The sequence below is a fragment of the Anthonomus grandis genome, chromosome 2 (genome assembly GCF_022605725.1).
Source record: "Anthonomus grandis grandis chromosome 2, icAntGran1.3, whole genome shotgun sequence".
Classification (NCBI taxonomy): Eukaryota; Metazoa; Arthropoda; class Insecta; order Coleoptera; family Curculionidae; genus Anthonomus; species Anthonomus grandis.
The window spans coordinates 43,920,507-43,940,687 of NC_065547.1; the positions used below are offsets into that span (position 1 = coordinate 43,920,507).

The following is a 20,181-nucleotide window of genomic DNA, read 5'->3' on the forward strand; positions in this document are numbered from 1 at the left end:
AAAAAACTTTTATTCAGATTTACAGCAAGTACTACCAACAAATGAGCTGCATATAATTGGTTTCACCCATATTTATAAGATATTAATATACTGACTATGCAATTACGGGAATTAACAGTAAGCAATATTATACAAGGAATATACGTTATACAGGGTATATAACTCCTCCCATGCTAGACGAAAGCATATCTTAAAGGGTATGTTTTCGTAAAATAAAACATTAATCTTAAAATCTAAAAATAGGGTAAAACAAACCAATATAAAAATATAAAAGGATATAAAATATAAACTAAGTATAACTAAACCATAACACTTTCAAAAATAGTGTCTTTTGGGGTACTAGTTTTCTCGATAGGTCTTAATTTACGCACTGAACGAAACTTTTTCACTGTTAGATATAAAATAACTAGTACAATGAGAATGTAAATGAAAATAGTCCATACACTAGTCCTAGTTAAGGAAATGGGTGACGTAATGTCTTCAAGGCTTCTAGCTTGGCTTCTTAGTTCTTGTTGGATTTCATCGGTGGCTTTAAGATTTACTAGTTTCAAATCAATAGAAGGTGGATTGAATACAGGCGGCTTCTCTTGTACATCTTTAGTCCAGTTGAAGGTAGGAAGACTAACTTTCTCGTAGACTAATTCTGTTGGCTCGTATGATTCAAAAACCATTGACTTTATTTGAACCATGCAGTTTTGCGGGATTTCCATCAAGTAGGAACCTTGGAGGAGTTGGCTTGACTCGGAGTTGCCACATTTGACTTGGGCGACTGTGCTCGTAGGGGTGGTAATTACCCAATTACCGTTAACGATTTGTACGGCATGTACATCGTGCAGGTGAATCGCAAATGGATGGCAGGTGGTAGTGGTTGACCTTAGGGTAAGGAGCTCAACGGCACATGGCGGGTGGTCCTCAATAACTCTGCTATGGGTGTTCTGGCATAGAAATTGGTTATCTTGGACTTCTGGACATTTCTCGTCTTGGTAGAAATAACTCGTGCTGCTCAGCGCAAGATATTGTTTAAATGGTAAATTGACAAGAAAAGACTCATTACTTGGCACTGGTAACGCTAATAACTTATAGTATTGAAATGTAATTTCACTAACCAGTGGAAGCTCAAGAATGAAAGTTATTTGAAAGTTTTTAGCGAGGCTTTTGACTTTTAGATCTGATTAGTTTTTCTAAGGTCAATATATTTTCTACGTTATCACTAAGGGGTAGTTTATCATTTTCATTAAGATGTTTATTTAATTCCTTAATTTTAAGTAGCAATTCATCTAGATCAATAATCGAATTAAACAAGATGTTTGTTTTCGAAAATGTCAAGGCAACTTCGATTTTATTTAGGGTGTTGTAAATTGATTGGTAGATTGATGTGATTTGACTAGTTATGACGAATATTCTTAAATATTCATGCAGTTGAACATTATGAATATCGTGTTGCTTAATTGATTCCTCTATTTGAAGGATCCTAGATTTTAGTATATATTCGTTATGAGTAATGTTAGCGATGATATGCTTAAAATTCTCAATAGTTTTGTCTAGGAGCGAAATACGGTTAATCGCATCAACTTTTAGTTTATTTTGACTTGATTGTAATAATCTTATACTTTGATATATGTTCTCAGCATCAGTTTGGTCTAAGTTTCCAGTGATACTTTTAATAAAAGAACCCAAGGGGTTAAACAAACCTCTTTTCTGTCTATTATTAGGAAAAACATAAGGAAATATTTGATTTATTAAAATATCAATATTTCTTTCCATAGCATGAAGGGGTGTTAATGAATTAAAGTACTCGGCGTGATAAGTAGTACTGTTTTTTAAGTTAAATGATAGGGTTTTAGTGTGGTTTTTAAGAGATAGGAATTCATTGATTATTGGTTGTAAATCTATAGTTTGTACAAATGACCAATGATTTGTAACTAACTGTACCGTTCCTAATTTGAAAGGCAACATTCCTGGATTTCCGTTTAAGTCGTGGAACTTGACGTTGATGGTTCCGTAGACGGTCCAGGTCCATCTGGAAGAAGAGAGACTGATTTAGTCTCATTGACATGGATTATTTCCTTCTTGTTATTTCTAGGGTTTTTTATCTCTCATTTGCTATTTTCTAAAATTTGAGTAACTGTAAAGGGGCCTAAGTACCTATCTTTGATTTTACCAGATCTTTTATCTGATTTCTTATAGATTATAGAACCTATTTTAGGGGCTTTTGTAGTTTTCGATTGATTAACTCTATCGATAATTCGTTGTTTGAGCGCGGTAGATTCTTTTGCGATTTCGTCGTATAAAATCTGCGTTTTATTTTTATGATTATGTATATATTCTGTATATACATGCGATGCTATTAAATTCGTAGGGTCTCTGTTATCGGTATGACTGTGAACTAGCTCAAAAGGGGTAAAGTTAGTACTCGAATGGATTGTACTATTATAAGCTATAATCGCGTAAGGCATTAGTTTTACAACATCGGCGTTAGGATCAGCTTGACGTAATAAACGAATATGTTCGATTAGCGTGGAGTGTAAGCGCTCAATAGGTGAATTAGATTCGTGATGACTAGGGGTTGTAAAGTGAATTCCGATGTTATGGGCTTTAAGAAGTTCTTTAACAACTTCGTTCTTAAATTCAGATCCATTGTCTGATGCTATAAGTTTCGGTACACCTAGAAAAGAGAAAATTTTAACAAGTTGTTCGCAGCAGGATATTGCGTTTCCATTGTATGGAAGAGCTTATGCGAATTTAGAAAATTTATCTATAAAGGTGAGAAACTTAGTATTCCCTATGATAAATGTATCTAAATGGGCAATTTCAAAGGGTTTACTTGGTGTTTCAATTAAGACTAATGGTTGATCTGGGGGTTTTCGATTATATTTTGCTCTTTGGCAATATACACATCGATTGATATAGTTGATGACGTCTTTCTTTTGTGATTTCCAATAGTAATTGGCTTTTAAAAATTTAAGTGTTTCGTCGATTCCTCTGTGATTGGTCTTTCCTTCGTGCCTATATTTAATCATGAGGGTTCTTTCGTCCTCTTTTACATTGTTAACCAACTTAGTGCATTCTATTAACCTAAAGTTTCGGAAATGGTTAACTAAGGCTTGGTGGAAATATTTTCTTAACTCTTAAGAGTAGAAATATATATAGGAAGGAGAGTGATTTAAATGTTCTTTTAAGAAATTAACAATCTGTGTCATATTTGTTGGAAGGGTTGCATGTACAATTTTATTCCCATCAAATATTTTATTCTTTTTGAATAACTCATGAAGTTTTCTTCTTCTTGAGCTAAGCACATAGCTTCTTCGAGTGTTTTGGGGTCTTTTAGGCGTACTACTAGTTGCATATGGTAGTTAAGACCATTAATGAAAGTTTTTAAAACTAAGTTAGAATACTCTTTAATTTTAAGAACTTTAAGGTTGTTTTCGTCATTACTAACGTTAATTTTCGAGAATAGTAAGCTACGTATATCCTGGAGCCTTATACCAAACTGTTGGGGTGACTCTTCTTTTCGTGGTTTACAAGAAATAATATCTTGGACTATACAATCTATCGATCGTTGGTCTGCAAACGTATTAATTATGGATTGTTTAACATGTTCCCATGTAGTTAATTCTACTCGGGATGCTACCAAATCAGCAGCTCTACCAGTCAATTTTGTTAGAATGGTATCGAATAAGCAAGAATTAATAGTTGCATTAACATTTGTTGCGTCTTGATGGTTTTTAATAAAATTTTCACAGGCGGAAATAAAGCGGTTAATTTGCCTGGGGTTACCATCGAATGGGGGGATGTTATCGGCTTGGAACCTAATTAACGCATAATTTGGTTCTGGCATTTTGCTATTTTAATGGTAACACAAAAATAAAATAAGTAACGTAAAGACGTTCAAATACGACAAAGAAATAAAATTGAATTCTACAAATAAATCAAATCAATAAATCGATCAAATAAAATAAATCAAGTAAATCTTTCAATACTATAAAATATCAAATCTTCCTTGTCAAAATAACAAATAAACAAAAATCAATGTACTTACGACAGCAATAGAATTATCTTCATTCCAATAAGACGAGCGATGCTTGTCTCTTCCCTGGAGGTTAGTTATGAGGGTCGGACGATGTCTGTTCTTCACCTTGCGCCAATAGGACAGTTTTTTCCTTGGTCGTGAGCCCTTTGCCAATGCACTACCGAATCTCGAATTTTGTTTTTGGGTATACACCATTAATCGTTGAAACGAAAGCGAATTGTAAATTTTCGCGATGAAACTTTTTAATCAACCCGCTTGGTGTATCCTACCGACTGCACCAGTTTTCTTCTCAAAAAAGGAAACGATATTTTTAAAAAACTTTTATTTAGATTGACAGCAAGTACTACCAACAAATGAGCTACATATAATTGGTTTCACCCATATTTATAAGATATTAATATACTGACTATGCAATTACGGGAATTAACAGTAAGCAATATTATACAAGGAATATACGTTATACAGGGTATATAACTGTACTTCATTTTTTTTTACAGAATACTAAAGTTTTTAATTTATTGTGTTAGTATTAAGTAGAAATTCACATGCATTTTCTGATAATTTACACCTACAATCTGGAAACTTGAAATTCAGCAGTAGGCTATGACCTTTTTAGGCTATAAACTTTCTTGAAAATTACGACAATTTATAATCGTCAGGGCATTCATCCATAGGTTTTTGAAAAAAGCGGTTATGGGTCCTAAACTCCCACGTCGTTTCTTAAAAGTGGCGTAAGTGAACTAAATTTATTTTCTTTTTCTTCCAGTTGGGTCATTTGGATATTTTACGGCGCCATCCAAGATCGATTTAATTTTTTATTATCCGACATGTTCAGCGGATCTTAAAAACGATTAGACATCAATTTTTTACGAGGGACGTTTCGAATCCGTTTACGACATTCCAGTAAAACTCTGCAATTGTAAAAGTTAGAAATATATTTAAAAATATTAGCAATAACTCATATTTATGGAAGCTTTTTAAGTCTCGTTATGTTGTATTGTACAAGTGTTTTTATTGGTTCGCCCTGGATGAAATACGTCGTTATTCGAAATATTTTTAGGAGAATGCTATAAAAGAGTCCTAAAATACTAATTCAATTTGATAGTGGTATAAATAGTACAGTACACATTAAAAGAACTTATATGCTCTTTATGATTTTTCCATAAAGGCGTATGTTCTCTTTTTTCTCATCATAGAGAACTCTTAAGGTAAGCGCAGACTAGCCAGAGGCGAACGAGCCGCACGCGCCGCCCGAGCCGAAACAAAATATTGTTATCGTTGTGTAGAACGAAGGCCATCCGGAGCCGCAAGAGTAGACTTGACACAACTGCGACTCGGATGAAAGGCAAGGAATATTTCTTTGCACTAGCACTAGCCACTTGTCGGCTAGCTGTCATTCATTAAGGCCACGTTCACAGTATTACGGTTATATTACATTCAAAAATAAGTGAGTAGTTATTTTTTTCGCTCGAAGATTCCAGCAATGATTAAAGCTTTAATCTGTCAGAAGTTAAATATTTAAATAATTAGGAACGGAAACTGTAGTTTCATCTTTAACATAAGGAGATCCACATATAAGAGAAAAATAACTATTAGATTTATGTGGTTCTACTTCTACAACACCCGCTGCTGATTTACCAATATATTATATTTTCTGGATGAGCATAAGGCACTCTTGCTTCTGTCGTAATAAGAAAATAAGAAATAATGCCAATTACCTTAAAAAAACTTTTGCTGAAACCCTTTTATTAAGCTGTGTTAAATATAACTGGACTCATTGATTAATAAATTTCATTTTATTGTTCTGTCTTTTCCTTTCTGCCGGTGACCTTAAGGTTATTCTACTGTATAGTAATACTCCATTGCTATAATTGAACAAGAAGCTCCAATTTGATTAATTTTACGATTTTTACAATTGAGGGGCTTAGATGCTAAGGGGTACAAGTGACAAAATTTTAAAAAATGAGTTAAGTTCATAAAATAAATCTTCATAGTACCAAAAACTTTGCTATTGCTACTGGTGGTGCCATCTCGTAAAATCCCTTTTAACTACTCAAACAATATTTAAAAATAATTAGTGGCAAGGGGATACAAGTGCATTTGTACCCCTTTGCCTGTAAGGTGTTAGGCATTGTTTTTAGTGAATTGTTTAGCATCATTGCAAATCGAGCTCGTAAAAAAGTTGTTAAAATGAGTGAAATAATAACGCGTATTTCAAGTAAGTACCTATTTATATATTTTTAAAGAAAATTATTATTGCCTTAGTCTAAGAAACTGCTGTGATTTCAAAATTAGATTTATTGCAATAAATATTAAAAAAGTTGGGTTATCATTTTCGCAGAGTTAATATTTTATGTTTTTATTGACATGCTGATGTTAGTCAGATTTTATTAATTTGTAATTAGGGTTTAAACTTATGCAAATGGTGTTAGATTTAAGAAACTTTTTCTTCAAAATAAGAGTGTTGGCAAAACAGGAACCTCTTTTATTTTATGCAGATTTTTAGGGCACTCTTTTTAACTTGACTCATATCAATAATGTTCTTGGACCCGCAAGTTAAGAATTTATTCGACTATACATATGCTAGTTTGCAAGTAAACTTATATAAGATCAAAATTTTGGATATCAAAAAGCACTGATTTTTTGAATCTAGAAAAATATTATAAAATAATACTTAGGTACATTATGCAATGATGCATAATTTCGCGTTTTTGTATGCTAGCAATTTGCCTGCTGCTGTTTGCTGTTTCTTTCTGTAGTCTCATATTTTTTAGGTGATCAAGAACAAGATGATTTAGATCGCGACATCAATTTCCTACCACACAGCTCTAATGAGGATGAAACAAGTTCAATGAGTTCTGACCACGGTACTGAAGCGAATTCAGACAATTCAACCATTTCGGAGGAAACCAGAAAACCTAGTAAAAGAAGGATAAATCCGGAACAATGGAAACGTTTGCAAGCTAAAAAAAGAAGAAATAGTAGCCTAGAGTATGTGGGACAAAAAGGGGAAGTTCACGTTTGTAAGCAAGTGCAACCTTATCCCCATTCCTGTCGTTATAAATTCAAGGACTTTTCTGAAAATGAGCGACTTGCTATTTTTACAAAATTTTGGGAATTGCAAAACTGGAATCTTCAGGCTTCTTTTTTGTAATCATGTATTGGAGTAAGTGCTCCCCGCCGCAGACTTCAAGGAGCCATAAGTCATGAGACGGTCAGTACAACAATAAAATTAACTGGGAAACGTGTATGCAAACAGTTTTTTTTGCATACTTTGAATATAAGTAACAAACGGTTTACCAACGTTATGAAAAAAAAAAATGATCTGACTGTCCCACTGGTATAGCACACACTGACAAAAGAGGCAAACATTCCCCTTCTTACAAGTTTGATATTTCTGTAACAAACTTTGTAAAAAAACATATTACCTCGTTTCCCAAATTTAAGAGCCATTACACAAGTCATTATAATCCAAATCGAAAATATCTGGATTCTGCTTTAAATGTCAACAAAATGTATGACCTGTACAAAGAGTTTTTTATAATAAACACAATAAAACGCCTGTAAAGATCAGCTATTATCGCCATATCTTTAATACTTGCTTTAATTTAAGCTTCCATAGGCCTTATACAGATACTTGTACATTATGTGACCAGATTAGTAATACAATAAAAAACGGAAGACCAGAGGATACCGCGGTTGCAAAAGTCAATAAAGAAGTTCATCTTAAGAAAGCAGAGAAAGCTCGAAGGCTAAAAATAAAGCAAAAGCTGAAGCCGCAAGTTCTGCTGATCGAGTAGCCATTTGCTTTGATCTGCAAAAGACCCTACCGACGCCTTTACTGACTAATAGCAAAGTATTTTACCTAAGACAGTTGTGCACCTATAATTTTGGTATACATGACCTTGCTAAGGGTCAAGGACAGATGTTTATGTGGCATGAAGGAGAGACATCAAGAGGGGCTGGGGAAATAATTTAATGTCTCCTAAAGTTTGTTTTAAGCTTACCGCGCACCGTCAAACACATTGATGCGTTTAGTGACAATGCAGCGGGACAGAACAAAAACAAGCACATTATTAAATTTTGGAACTATTGTATTATATACCCAAATTGAAACTATAGATCACAGATTTTTGGTGTCAGGTCACTCACTCATGGAATGTGACCAAGACTTTGGCCTCATTGAAAAAGCAAAGAAAAATAAATCGTTTGTTTTGTCCCCACTGAATGGATGGATGTTGTAGCAAAGTCTAGTAAGAAATTCTTGGTTACCAAAATGAATGAAAATTACTTCAAAAGTATTGCTCCCGTGTAATATTATGAATGATAATGTAAAGGGCTTACGAAATGCAATGGCTTCACTTTGAAAAGCAGACACCTTGTACTTTGTTTTTTAAGGACACACTGATAGAAGAATATCCTTTTGCTATTGTTGACTTGAAAAAGACGAAAAGGATAGGACGACCTGTACAAATTCCCTCGGCGATTAAATTCCCGCCTCTCCGCCAAAAAAAAAAGCGTTAAAATAAAGCATCCAAAATATAAGAATTTATTGGAGCTTTTACCCTTTGTACCCCCGATACACCACGATTTTTACCGCAACCTAAGACACGATGAAGTTCTAACTCGCCAACGCAATAATATTCTTCAAGTTGAAAGAACCTCTCAGGAAGCCCAGGTGGATGTTCCCTCGGAGGATGAAGAAAATATCGAACAAGACATGGATCAGATTACGATTAAAAAAATGTTTCTTTTCTAAAAAATAAATGTGTTTGAGTTAATTTTATTTTTGTTTTTGTATTTTGGAATTTTTAAAATACTTTAGTGGCAAAGGGAAACAAGTATTAACTTTTATGCAAAGGGGTACAAGTGCAAACGTTTTTTCAAAATTCTAAAAGTTTTTTATGAAAACAAAATACCAAATTTCAAAAAGTTTTTACCGTAATATAAAAAAAAATTACAAAAATATTGTAAAAAAAAAATTCGATGTAATTGCTTTAATGCAGAATTTTTTATTTGAAAATAACTTTACCTCGATTTTTTCAGAAACATTATTTTGACACTTGTATCCCTTAGCATCTAAGCCCCTCAATTATATTTCGGCTGATAAGGTGGTATATTAACGACTTGTATTTATTAGCATTGAATCTACATAACCTATGAAGTTCCTGACTATTAAAAGAGGCTCCATTGTCCGCCTCCAAAATTTCAGGAAAACCAAATGTACTGAAAACTTTACGCAATTTCGTTACTGTTTTCAGAGCATTTATTCCTTTCTTTCGAAAAATGGCACTACCAAAAGGCACTTATAAACTATTAAGTCATAAAAATGAACATGAATTCTGGAAAAGTTCCTCTCACTCTTTGTCTAGGATTTGGCATGACGGACACTGACTGACATAGCGCTCGATATCGTCATTAATATTAAACCTCCAATATAGTCACTTCAAGCTTAACTTAACTCTAATAATTGGTATCTTAAAGATTCAGGTATTATAACTCGGTTTCACCAAGTTAGATAGTCACATTCAATACTTAGTTCGCTTCTTCGATGAAAACATGGTTTTAAGTTATTTTAATGACAGTAAGACTATCTATGTTTAGCATAATCAACTCAAAACTTACCAACTGACTCGACTTAACTTCTGACATAAGACTCTTGCTTATTAACTGACTCTGGCACATTTACTCGACCTTATGTCTTACCCTATATTGACAGACTATAGTTATTACTAACATGTTTACTTGATCTAAAAAACTTGTTGCTTCTTCATAAATTCATTCAGCTGTAATTTGTTAATTATGGTAGTAATCTGTTCTGGCTCACACACTTCAAATATCTCAGATAGGGGTATTCTAAAAAGGCAGACATTTGACATCTAACTGGCCTTTGATAGGATAAACCATCATTGTATTCTGACCTCAGCAAGAGAAGGCAATCCAATTTTTACCACAAAAATGGTTTTTAACGGATGATGGTCAGATAGTAAATTTTCTTCCATATATAAACTTGACAAAATTTACTTATTTATTAAATACTGTTTGTTGGAAATTCCTCCACTTAAATGGTTGACTTTTTCTTATTAGTCATTGATCATTAAAAGAACTAAGTTAAGCAGCTTATCTAACCAATTTCTACCTAAAAATGGCTTAAAAGATTTACCAGTTTGACCACAGGTATTGGTAAAAACTCATGACTTCCTTTATTTGCCTTAATTTTGATAATAATTTAAAGATAAACGATTGAATGAATTGGTATCACTTAATTCTTTATGCCCAATATAATTTATAGAATCTTGTGTAGAAATAACACTTACAGTTGCTGCGATGTCAATTTCCATCTCAATGCTTTTATTCTCGACGCTGTCAACGATTCAGTTGAAATTTTATTAATTGTGACTACTTTCAACCCTAAATTTAAACGTTGCTCATCTAATTCCCGTTCTGACTCCAACTCTTCTGGGGGGTAAAATTAGAATAGTGGACTGTATTTTTATAGGTAGAATGAAATATTACGACGGTTAAGACAACCCTATTAAAGTGGTGGCCTACCTTGCTGTCGCTTCTTTTTCTATCCAATTAAAACTGCTTGTCTTTGGAATTCACTCGCGAAAAAATATGTGTGTATATGAGAGCAACCTATATGGTTCAAGGTTTTTGCGCTCCTTCCGACTGCATCAAAATTCGGTGCAGTACTACTTGGTGATGCGTGCGACTCTTCTCGGTCAAAGAATAAGTCTCACTATGACGTGATAAAAAGCCGCGCAAGTAATTAGAACAAGTAGACGCTACTTTGGTCCGTGGGGATCAGTAGAAATTTTCAAAATTTTTGACAGTACTACAAAAAAAAATCTCCACAATTATCCAAGGAGTGCCCTAAACACGCAATGAGGAAGAGACCTGCCGTATCCTCATAAGGCTCTGAGTTCAAACCTTAGTCTCGGCATGGTGCTCTACCCAACTTTTTTTTTAGTACTTCGTAAAAATTAACATCTATAATAAATACAGAGAAAAAAGGGAAGGTCTCATTATCTATTATAATCAGAAATAAATTTCATTGAAATATTACTTACTTATTTCTGGGTATCATGCTTCAGAGAACCATGATGTGTTACAATACGCTCCGCTCTCAAGTAACTCGTGTAAATATAACCGTTGATTGAATATTTGGGTAAAAAGTTTCAATTCAAATTCAAATATTCAATCAACGATATAACCAATATTCAATGATACTTCTTATTTTATTATAATACGCCATCTAGGGTAAATACGCTAAAACATATAAAATACGATAAAACATATAACATAGTATGCAGATAATTTCATTTACGTTTTTAAATTATGCTCCAAATTCAAAATTTATTTTTTTACCTTAAAGGCCATTCAAAATTAAGTAAAAAAGTTTAATAAATAAATTTTCCACGATTTATACGTACCACAAGATAAAGGAAAAAGAGGGTCCCATTTATTAGGGTATTGGAATAAGACAACCGTGTTTTTATGTCGATTTTTTTTATTTTTCAAATTTATTTTTGAAAGCTTATAGTAATAAGATATAAAAAGAATTGACATGAGGAGAATAAGGAATAAAAGAAACCAAAAACGAAATAAATCGAAACTATAGAAGCCGAGATATAAGTAAAAATGCGGGAAAAACAAAAGAAAACTGGTTTTTTCCCACCGTACCATTTTTTTTCCTAAAATAATTATTGGCAAATTTTAAAGTACGCCCTAAACTAACAATTTCCAGTAAAAAAGCCCAATAAAAAAATAATTTTTTTTTGGTCGGAAATCGAAAGGGGTATGTACCCACGAAAAATGTCAAAAAAATGGTTTTTATTTTTTTATAAATAAACTATAACTCTGACAACTTTTTGTATTAAATAAAAGTTCTTGGGTATATTAAGAGGTATTCGCCTGTCAAAACGAATTGGTTCTAGCTATTATAGAATCGGAGAAAATTGAAAAAAACTGTAAAACATAAAAATTGAATTATCAAGAGCCCTATGGAAAAATGTCAATTTTTTATTTTTCTATCTTGCACTACTTCAGAGTACCTTTAAAAAAGGTTATTACCAATTTGACTCTAAAATGAACAGAAACCTTATTTCTTTGCAATTTTCGATTTTCGAACAAAATCCGGGGTCAAAATGACCATTTTTTCAAAATATGCTCCGAATTCAAAATTTATTTTTTCTGGTTAAAGACCATTTAAAAACTAGTAAAAAAGCTTTATGACAAATTTTTCCACGATTCATAAGAGTGTCACAATCTAAAGAGAAAGATCAGGTCCCATAAGAAGCAATGTATTAGAATAGGAAAAAGTGGTTTGTTTCTCGTTTTTTTTTTTATTTTTATTTTAAAAGGCAATTATAATAAAATAAAAAAAAAATTAAAGGAAAAAAAACGAATAAAAAAATTTATCAACTTATTGAATTGAAGCTATAAAAGCCGTGATATCAGTAATACCTATAGTAAAATAATACAAAAAATACACCTTTTTTTGACACCGCATCAATGTCTTTTTTTTCTAAATTGATAAACTATTAATATAAGTTTATTACCAATTTAGCAACCCCCACTAAAAGAACCCTAACTAAAATAAAACTATTATTACTATTATTTTTTTCCAGGTTTTTATACCTTGTCCTAACCTTTATGCTGCTTTTACTATTATTATAAATAATATTTTCCTTATTTATGCCCTCAACCTTAAAACCCCCCGTATAATTCTATTTATATACTATTATTATCCTCATAAATGTTCCATAATATCAATACCCTCTGTATATTTCAAATATATATTTATTAATATTGATATTCATTTTATTTATCCTAGTAATTTATCAAGAAACCGCATAAAATTGGCCCCATAATACTAATAATTCATTAATAAAATAACTCATGACGTCACGAGACGAACACGACGCGTTTATAATTATTGTTGCCAGACATCCTCCATCCTTCTCTCAAACCGCTTTTCCTACTCTAACTCGTAAAGCAAACGGGCCAAATTTGCCGCCACGATACCGAAAACCCCGCGATTACGTCATCTGGCCATGTGCGATTCGATAGTGACATCGTCCGTATGCTTTAAAATTGGGTGCTGGACCGCTAACTATATTGTACCATGCGTTGGCTCCCGTGGTGTCGACGGTATGACTGGTTGATTGGAACGGCTTATTTTTTGGGGTTTTTCTTAAATAACAGCGCGTTGCGGAAAATCGGTAACATTAGAAGAAAAACGGTTTTTAGTGGATTATAGCCAGATAGTGTCCGGTGATTTCAGAAAAAAAATGGTTTTCGTAGGTGTCATAGGTATGCCGGTATAAAGCGTCAAAGTTAAAAAAAGGTGTAGAGCAAAAACTGCTTTACGTAGAGGACTGTAGACTATGTCGAAAAATAGCTTTTAAAAAGTTCTTAAAACGCTGAAAGTTTGAAATTTTTAGGTGCCGCCATTAAAGAGTTATTAAGAAAAATATAAAAAATCGGTCAAAAAAAGGCTAAAAAAGGGGTTCATATTTGTTAACACAGCTTACCCTGTATAATACCTAGCGACATGATTATTACCTCTATTTAATCCTAAAGGATTAGGCTTTCAACCAGTGTAAATAAAAAAATAAAAAAATTAATTTTTTTAGTAAAAAAAAAAATCATTTCTCGAAAAATTCACTTTTTTTTTTTTGAAAAAAAAAATTTTACGTTTGAGCTTGTTTATCTCGGAAGCAGTTACTTTTTGAAAAAAAATGTTTTTACAAGAAAGATAGCTACGTTCACGTAAAAAAGGGCTGTTTTATTCGCATCATCATGAAGGTCACCGTTAAGGCCCCACAAATGTTTAAGTCCGCGAGGTACCGCGCAAAAAGTTCAAATTTCATTCACAGAAAAATCCCACTTCCAATGGGTTTTTTTTTAAAAGCGTCCTTTCTGCACTGCTTCCCATGAAGGGCTTTGACGTCAGTGAGTTTCAGAAAATTCGGCTCAGTCAGTTTTCCACAAACCGCTGCAGCGGCTGTTTTCGCAGAAAAAACGGTTTTTTGCCACTCCCGTCCCTTCCTTTGTTACCGCCCCTTCGGGGTGGCGTGGCCAAAAAAAATCTACACCATCACGTAGCTTCAACCTTCCCACATATAACGATGAAAACCAGAAAAAAAATTCGCCATAGAAGCAAAGTTATTAACGTTTATGTGACGCGAGTCCTAAAATCTGTCAATTCTTCACGAGCACATATAAGAGCTTCGCTCTTAACAAGATTAGAATTTAAAACCAATAAAGCTCATGTTAATTATATTTAAACACAAGACCAAATAAAGAAAAAAATATATATAAATGAATAACCATTCCGCTTTGACGGACAACACTTCTTTGTCTTCAAGATACTTGACTTGTTTGGTCCTCTGAATGACCTTTCTTCTGTGTCTGCATATGAAACGTTCCCATTTTTTAGCAGTTCATGTTTCTAGATTTCTTTCACACTAAAAACGACTACTATGACTTTACCTTCTATTTTGAATATGATTGTTGGAGTAGCCTGAATTTTAGGTGGCTTTTTTATATGATCCTTTCGTAACTTAGTGCTTCTTTGCACGCATCTTCAAATTTTAGTGAATTGACTTTAGTTAATAGTTAATATACATACCAAACGATCTCGTAGCCTCAAGAAAGGTACCAAAATTCCATAAACCTGGCTAATCATTCAGCTCAATTATCAAGTGTCGCAATTAAGGCCACGTTCATAGTGTTACGCCTATATTACTGTCAATTTGCAGCAGAATTTTCAACGCGACAACGAGGAGGTCTCTTGGAGATATTATTGTTCTCGTTGATTCTCGTTGATTGGGCTGGCTTACAAGTTGAGGGATATTCCCTTTATTTCTTTAACAAAAAAAAGCCCGAAGTGCAGTGGTATTAACACCACTTTCAGAAGTTTTATTTAAACGCCTTTTATTAAGTTCATATGAAATTTCATCAAAATAATACATGTATCCTCATAATTCTAAAAATTCATTTTAACACAAACTTTTTGCTTATCAATTTTACCCCATTTGCATAATTTTTTTCCTTTAAAGTTCCTGTGTTAATTTACATAATATTTTCTGGTTTACTTCTAAAAGTTACTAAAGAAAACTTCCCAAATCCCCACATTAATTTAATCCGATTCTTATCCGAAAGGTGCGAGATGTCTAGGTAACCAACTTAAAATGATAATCCGAAGCGTAATGCTAAGATGCGAGCCGCAGTTTGTAACTCAAGAGGATTTCGCGGGTTTCTGTCAGATTACAGTGTGCCATTGTAATTTAGATTCAGCATTTCTGGATGCTACTTTAGATAACTATGTATATTAGGGAACGCCCTGTTCTTGGTGTAATTATGAATTAGGGATAAGACGATGCCTAGGCATGACGCTTTAGGATTAGCATGCTAATCCCTTTTTGTAAATTCTTTATTGTAAGGAAAAACAGCTAAGACTATTAAAAAATGGCTCAAGAAATACAGTTTTTATCAAACAGTTAATTAAAATCTCAATGCAAAATCTATATCTGTTTCAGGGCCGGACTTCAGACATTACCGCACAACGCCAAAATGCACTACAACTACGCAAACTTCCTCAGGGATTCCTCACATCACGAGCTGGCCAAGTACCATTACTACACCGCACTGAAGTAAGTAACCAACGTCAAAACTAAAACATAAATTTAACAAAAAATTACGTTATAGGTTATGGCCAACGTACGCAAGCGCACACAACAACTTAGGGACAATTTTAAGGAATGACTATGAGGCCGAGATGCACTTTTTGGCTGCGATTAAGTACGCGGCCAATCATGTCAATGCACATTTTAATTTGGGGCAGCTGTACAGGTACTAACTATACAATTTTCCTAGAATTTGACTTTTTTGAGTTAAAACCGTTTAAATAGAAATAGTTTAAATTTTTTAACTAGACTCTCTTAACGCATATTCATAATTCTTTGAAGTGCCTTAGAATAGGTTTAATCACCACACCTTCTATTAGACTTTTCCTATACAGTTTCTCTTACTTTGAAGGCCTTTTATAATGTAAATATGAATCTTTTAAAATCTCCTTAAAATGACATTTTGGATTTAATATCTGTACGTTGTTACCAAAGCGTCATATTATACGAAGAATTATTGGAATTGCAGGCTTCATGACATTAGTTCTTGGATTGTATATTTGGGCATGTAAAACTAAATTTTCGTGTTTTTTAGGAAAAATAACAAAACGACAGAATCTGAACAGATGCTTAAAAGATGCATCCATTTAGAGCCAAAGTTTACTCCAGCCTATTTGGAGCTGGTTAAATTGAGAGGGACTAACCATAGAACTATCGCTGGTCTTTTAAAGAAAGTGGTGGAGATTAATCCGGATGATCCGTACTACGCTTCAAAATTTGGACAGTGGCTGTACAGAAAAGGTAAGTATTAAATATACAATAGATTGTATTATTAGCAGGCTTGAAAATCTCGTTTTGCCAACCCCTGTCATCATTTGATCCTGACTAATATCGCAAAGCCAACGATTTTTCTACTTAGGCAACTCAACATGTTGCAGATTCCTCTAACGTAAACGAATTTTCCTCTCGTTTACTCTCTGAATGTGAAAACTTTTGAATTGTGATCTGTCACCATTTTCTTATTACTTAGTTTTCTTTAGAACCTTTAGTGAATCTTATGCTTACTTCCTGGAATCTCTTCTGATTACTGCTAAACAGATGCTGGATGTGTCATACATATATGTAGTACATATTTCTCTGTTTATTGTATGTTTAAAATAGGCTGTTGAAAACTGAAAATATATTGAGTTGTGAGTATCTCATGGGCCTCAAGCCATTATGGAGATCAAAGGAACAAACCATAAATCTACAGATTTTCACCAAAAAAATCTTTCTTGTACATCTATTTGACCAGCATATACTTTCCTCTTCGCTTATATATGCGAGTATCTAGTATAGTATATATCTATGTGATAAAATTCAAATAGGAAAAAAATCAATCAGCCAAAATTCCTAGAAGAACAAGTGTCAACTAAGCAGCTTTGGAAAATTCATTCTTAAATCCAATTGCACCCCATAATTCTAAAAAAATCGTATATCTTACTAGTCTTTACTTATTATATTGAAACAACCTCCCTAACATGTAAAGCCTTTAATAAACTTTAAAGTTGCTGTACGAATAATTGAAAAACTATGCTGGAAACTAATTTATGAGATATAGTTCAAACTGAAGAAAACAGCTAAAGAACGAAACTAACAGCTGTGAGCAAATAAATACCTAAAATATAGAGGGGTTGGATGTATTACAACACCTAGAAGACATAGATTGATGCATTGGGTAGACAACTCTTAGAGACTTAGGTACTGGATGTCATATATTTATCAGCAAACCCGATGCAGGTCTCTCTTCACCTTTTAATAGATCCCTATTTTCACCCTTCAATTGAAAAACTTGAGAGTGTTTCTCTCTTTCCTTGATTTTCAATCATTTATCTCAGTCCTTAAACCACAGATCCAGAGTAGTTAGTAGATCCAGCTGTTAGCTCATAGTTGCCTCATTATTCAGTCATTTTGCTGGTAACTTGTTCAATGCCAGGTCTTTTATGAATCTCAATTATTTAAATTGCTGTTCTATTATTGGAAAAGTGGACGGAGCAAAATAACCCATCAGGAATGAGATCGACAAGATACGATGCAAATCCAACCAATGATATGCTGAATTACTTTAAGACTAAGCTGAATACTATTATTTAATAAGTCACTGAAATTTTCGAATATTTGGTAGGAGAGTTATTTCTGTTCATATAACTGGAAGACCTTGGCAGTTATAAATGTGTTGCAAGACATTGTGTTTTACCAAAATGATTGGACATACACTTCTCCAAGACGTTTGGTAGGGTATATCATCGACTACTGATTAAATGGTTTTAACAAAATAGCTTTGGAAAGGTCAGAAAATATGATAATATTCATCTTATCTTTTCCTATTTGGAAATAGCCTAGAGGCTGTTTTTTTCCTAAATTTGTTCCACCCTTAAAGGTCACAACTAGTCCTTGTTTTTTCTTAATGTGCAATAGTGTATATTCGATTTTTTAATTAGTTCCATAGAAATCAAAAATTCATGCAATTATGTGAACTATATTCCATTTACGTCCTCTAATTTGTGTTGGTTTTGATCCAGCTCTGTCTTGATGTCACCAAAGTTAATGCAACTGTTTGCAGAAACTCATTATAAGAATAATCGAGCGAGGTGAATTTTTATATCACTTTTAGGTTACTGTACTCTGACTTAACTAATCAACATTGTTTGTCAAATACTGGGTGTCATATGTGTATTAGTAACATCTATGAAGGTCTCTCCTTATCTTTCAATAGCCTCCTATTCTTTTATATTTCGCCACTTTAGTTGAAACTTCTTTTATTATAGAGGGTGTTTGGCGGAAAGTTAGCCAAACTTGGTGGGCCTATAGATAGGCTCAGATAGAAGATATATTCTTAACTTGTGTTCTAAAAGTCTCGGGTTTTTTTATATCAAGATGTTCAGGTAGTTTTAAAAACATCTCAAATTAATACTCTTTTCAATGATATACGATGTGTAACACAAAGGCGACTAACTTGCCACAATTCATGACTTTAAAGGAAAATAAAGTAAAAAAAAAATATTTTTTTAATTTTATGTATTTATTTCAAAATTACAAATTTTGTTGAAACTGCGCTCCCCTGGCTCTTATACATGCCCTACATCGCCGTCGCATTTCTACTGTCGTAAGGTGAAGTCGCATCTCTTCTCTGACGGTTAGAAAAGCGGCATTGATTTTTTGAATTAAGTGGTCTAGATTGTCAATTTCCACCTCGTACACGAGTTCTTTCACCCCATACGTAAAAATCGAGAGGGGTTAAATCAGGGGACCGTGGAGGCCATGCGATGGAACCTGCTCTTCCGATCCACGAATTGGGAAAAGTATTGTCCAGAAATTCTCTAACGGCGACCCGATAGTGTGCAGGACACCCGTCATTCTGGAAGACGATTGGCCCTATTAGTCTTCATTAAATATGGGTATATCAGCCAATAATTGTGGGAGATCATTTTGTAAAAAAATGTAAGTAATTGTCCCCGTTGAGGTTTCTCGGCAAGTAGTGTGGACCGACGAGGTGTCTCCCAATCACACCTGCCCAAACATTAACACTGAATCTTGTTTGGAAAGACTTGGCTCTGGTCAAATGCGGATTTACGTTTTTGTTTTCTCAATAATATGTTGGTTAAATATCCCCGCACGTGTTGATGTTGATTCATCTGTCCATAAGATGCTTTTTAAAAAGTATCCATTTTCAACGTCTGTGTGAAGCAAAAACCGGCAAAATTGTACTCGTCGCTCATAGTCGGCTTGTACAAGACCTAGAATAGAGTATCACGATGCCAGTAAAAATTTCGGAATTAAGTTGTTGATGTAGTATAAAATTTCCTTGCACTGGGGTGTAATGGAAAGGATGCCTTCCTTCTGCCTTGACAACTGACCATGCTTTCCATGTAGAAATGTTCAGATCTGTAGCTACTTTCCTTGTACTAGTGGTGGGATCCTCATCGAATGCGCGAATTACGTTTTCATCTACAGCAACATCATACTGCCTCCGGTTGATCCTTGGTTCTTGAAAATTTAGATTGCCTGTTTCCCTTAATCGACGTTGTGGTGGGGCACACGCCTATTGGGGTATTGCTCCTCATAAATTCTTTGTGCTTCTCGCGTATTACCATTGGCTCTTCCATAAGCAAAGACAATATCGGCGTATTCTTCGGTAGTGTAGGCAGCCATTGTGGCGATAATGATACGAAAATAAGAAAAGTTACAAAAACAATATAAAAACTCAATTAACAGCAACAATAACAACAATATTAACAATAACAATAACAACTGCAGAATAAACATATACAACAACACGATACAATACTAAATTAACGACTACCGCTAACGGGTATGTAAGAAAGCTAAAAAGTTACACCACGACAAATGACAACAACAATATGTAGCACATATTGGAAGCATTATATGGAACCCTAGGTATGGAATTTACATTGATCGATTGGAGAGCATCCAAAATAAATTGTTAAGATTTCTTTCTTTTAAAACCCGCTTCTG

The 20,181-nt window shown here is 33.7% G+C and overlaps 1 protein-coding gene across 3 annotated transcripts in view; it reads left to right on the forward strand.

Moving 5' to 3' along the window:
* The window catches only part of LOC126733544 (protein O-mannosyl-transferase TMTC1-like), an 894,879-nt gene that overhangs the window by 865,958 nt on the left and 8,740 nt on the right, over positions 1-20,181 (forward strand). For all 3 annotated transcript variants that reach the window (XM_050436879.1, XM_050436878.1, XM_050436880.1), the window contains 3 exons: positions 15,580-15,693; positions 15,749-15,892; positions 16,262-16,467. In XM_050436879.1, the coding sequence (XP_050292836.1) occupies positions 15,580-15,693; positions 15,749-15,892; positions 16,262-16,467 (464 nt within the window). The remainder of the gene's footprint in view (positions 1-15,579; positions 15,694-15,748; positions 15,893-16,261; positions 16,468-20,181) is intronic.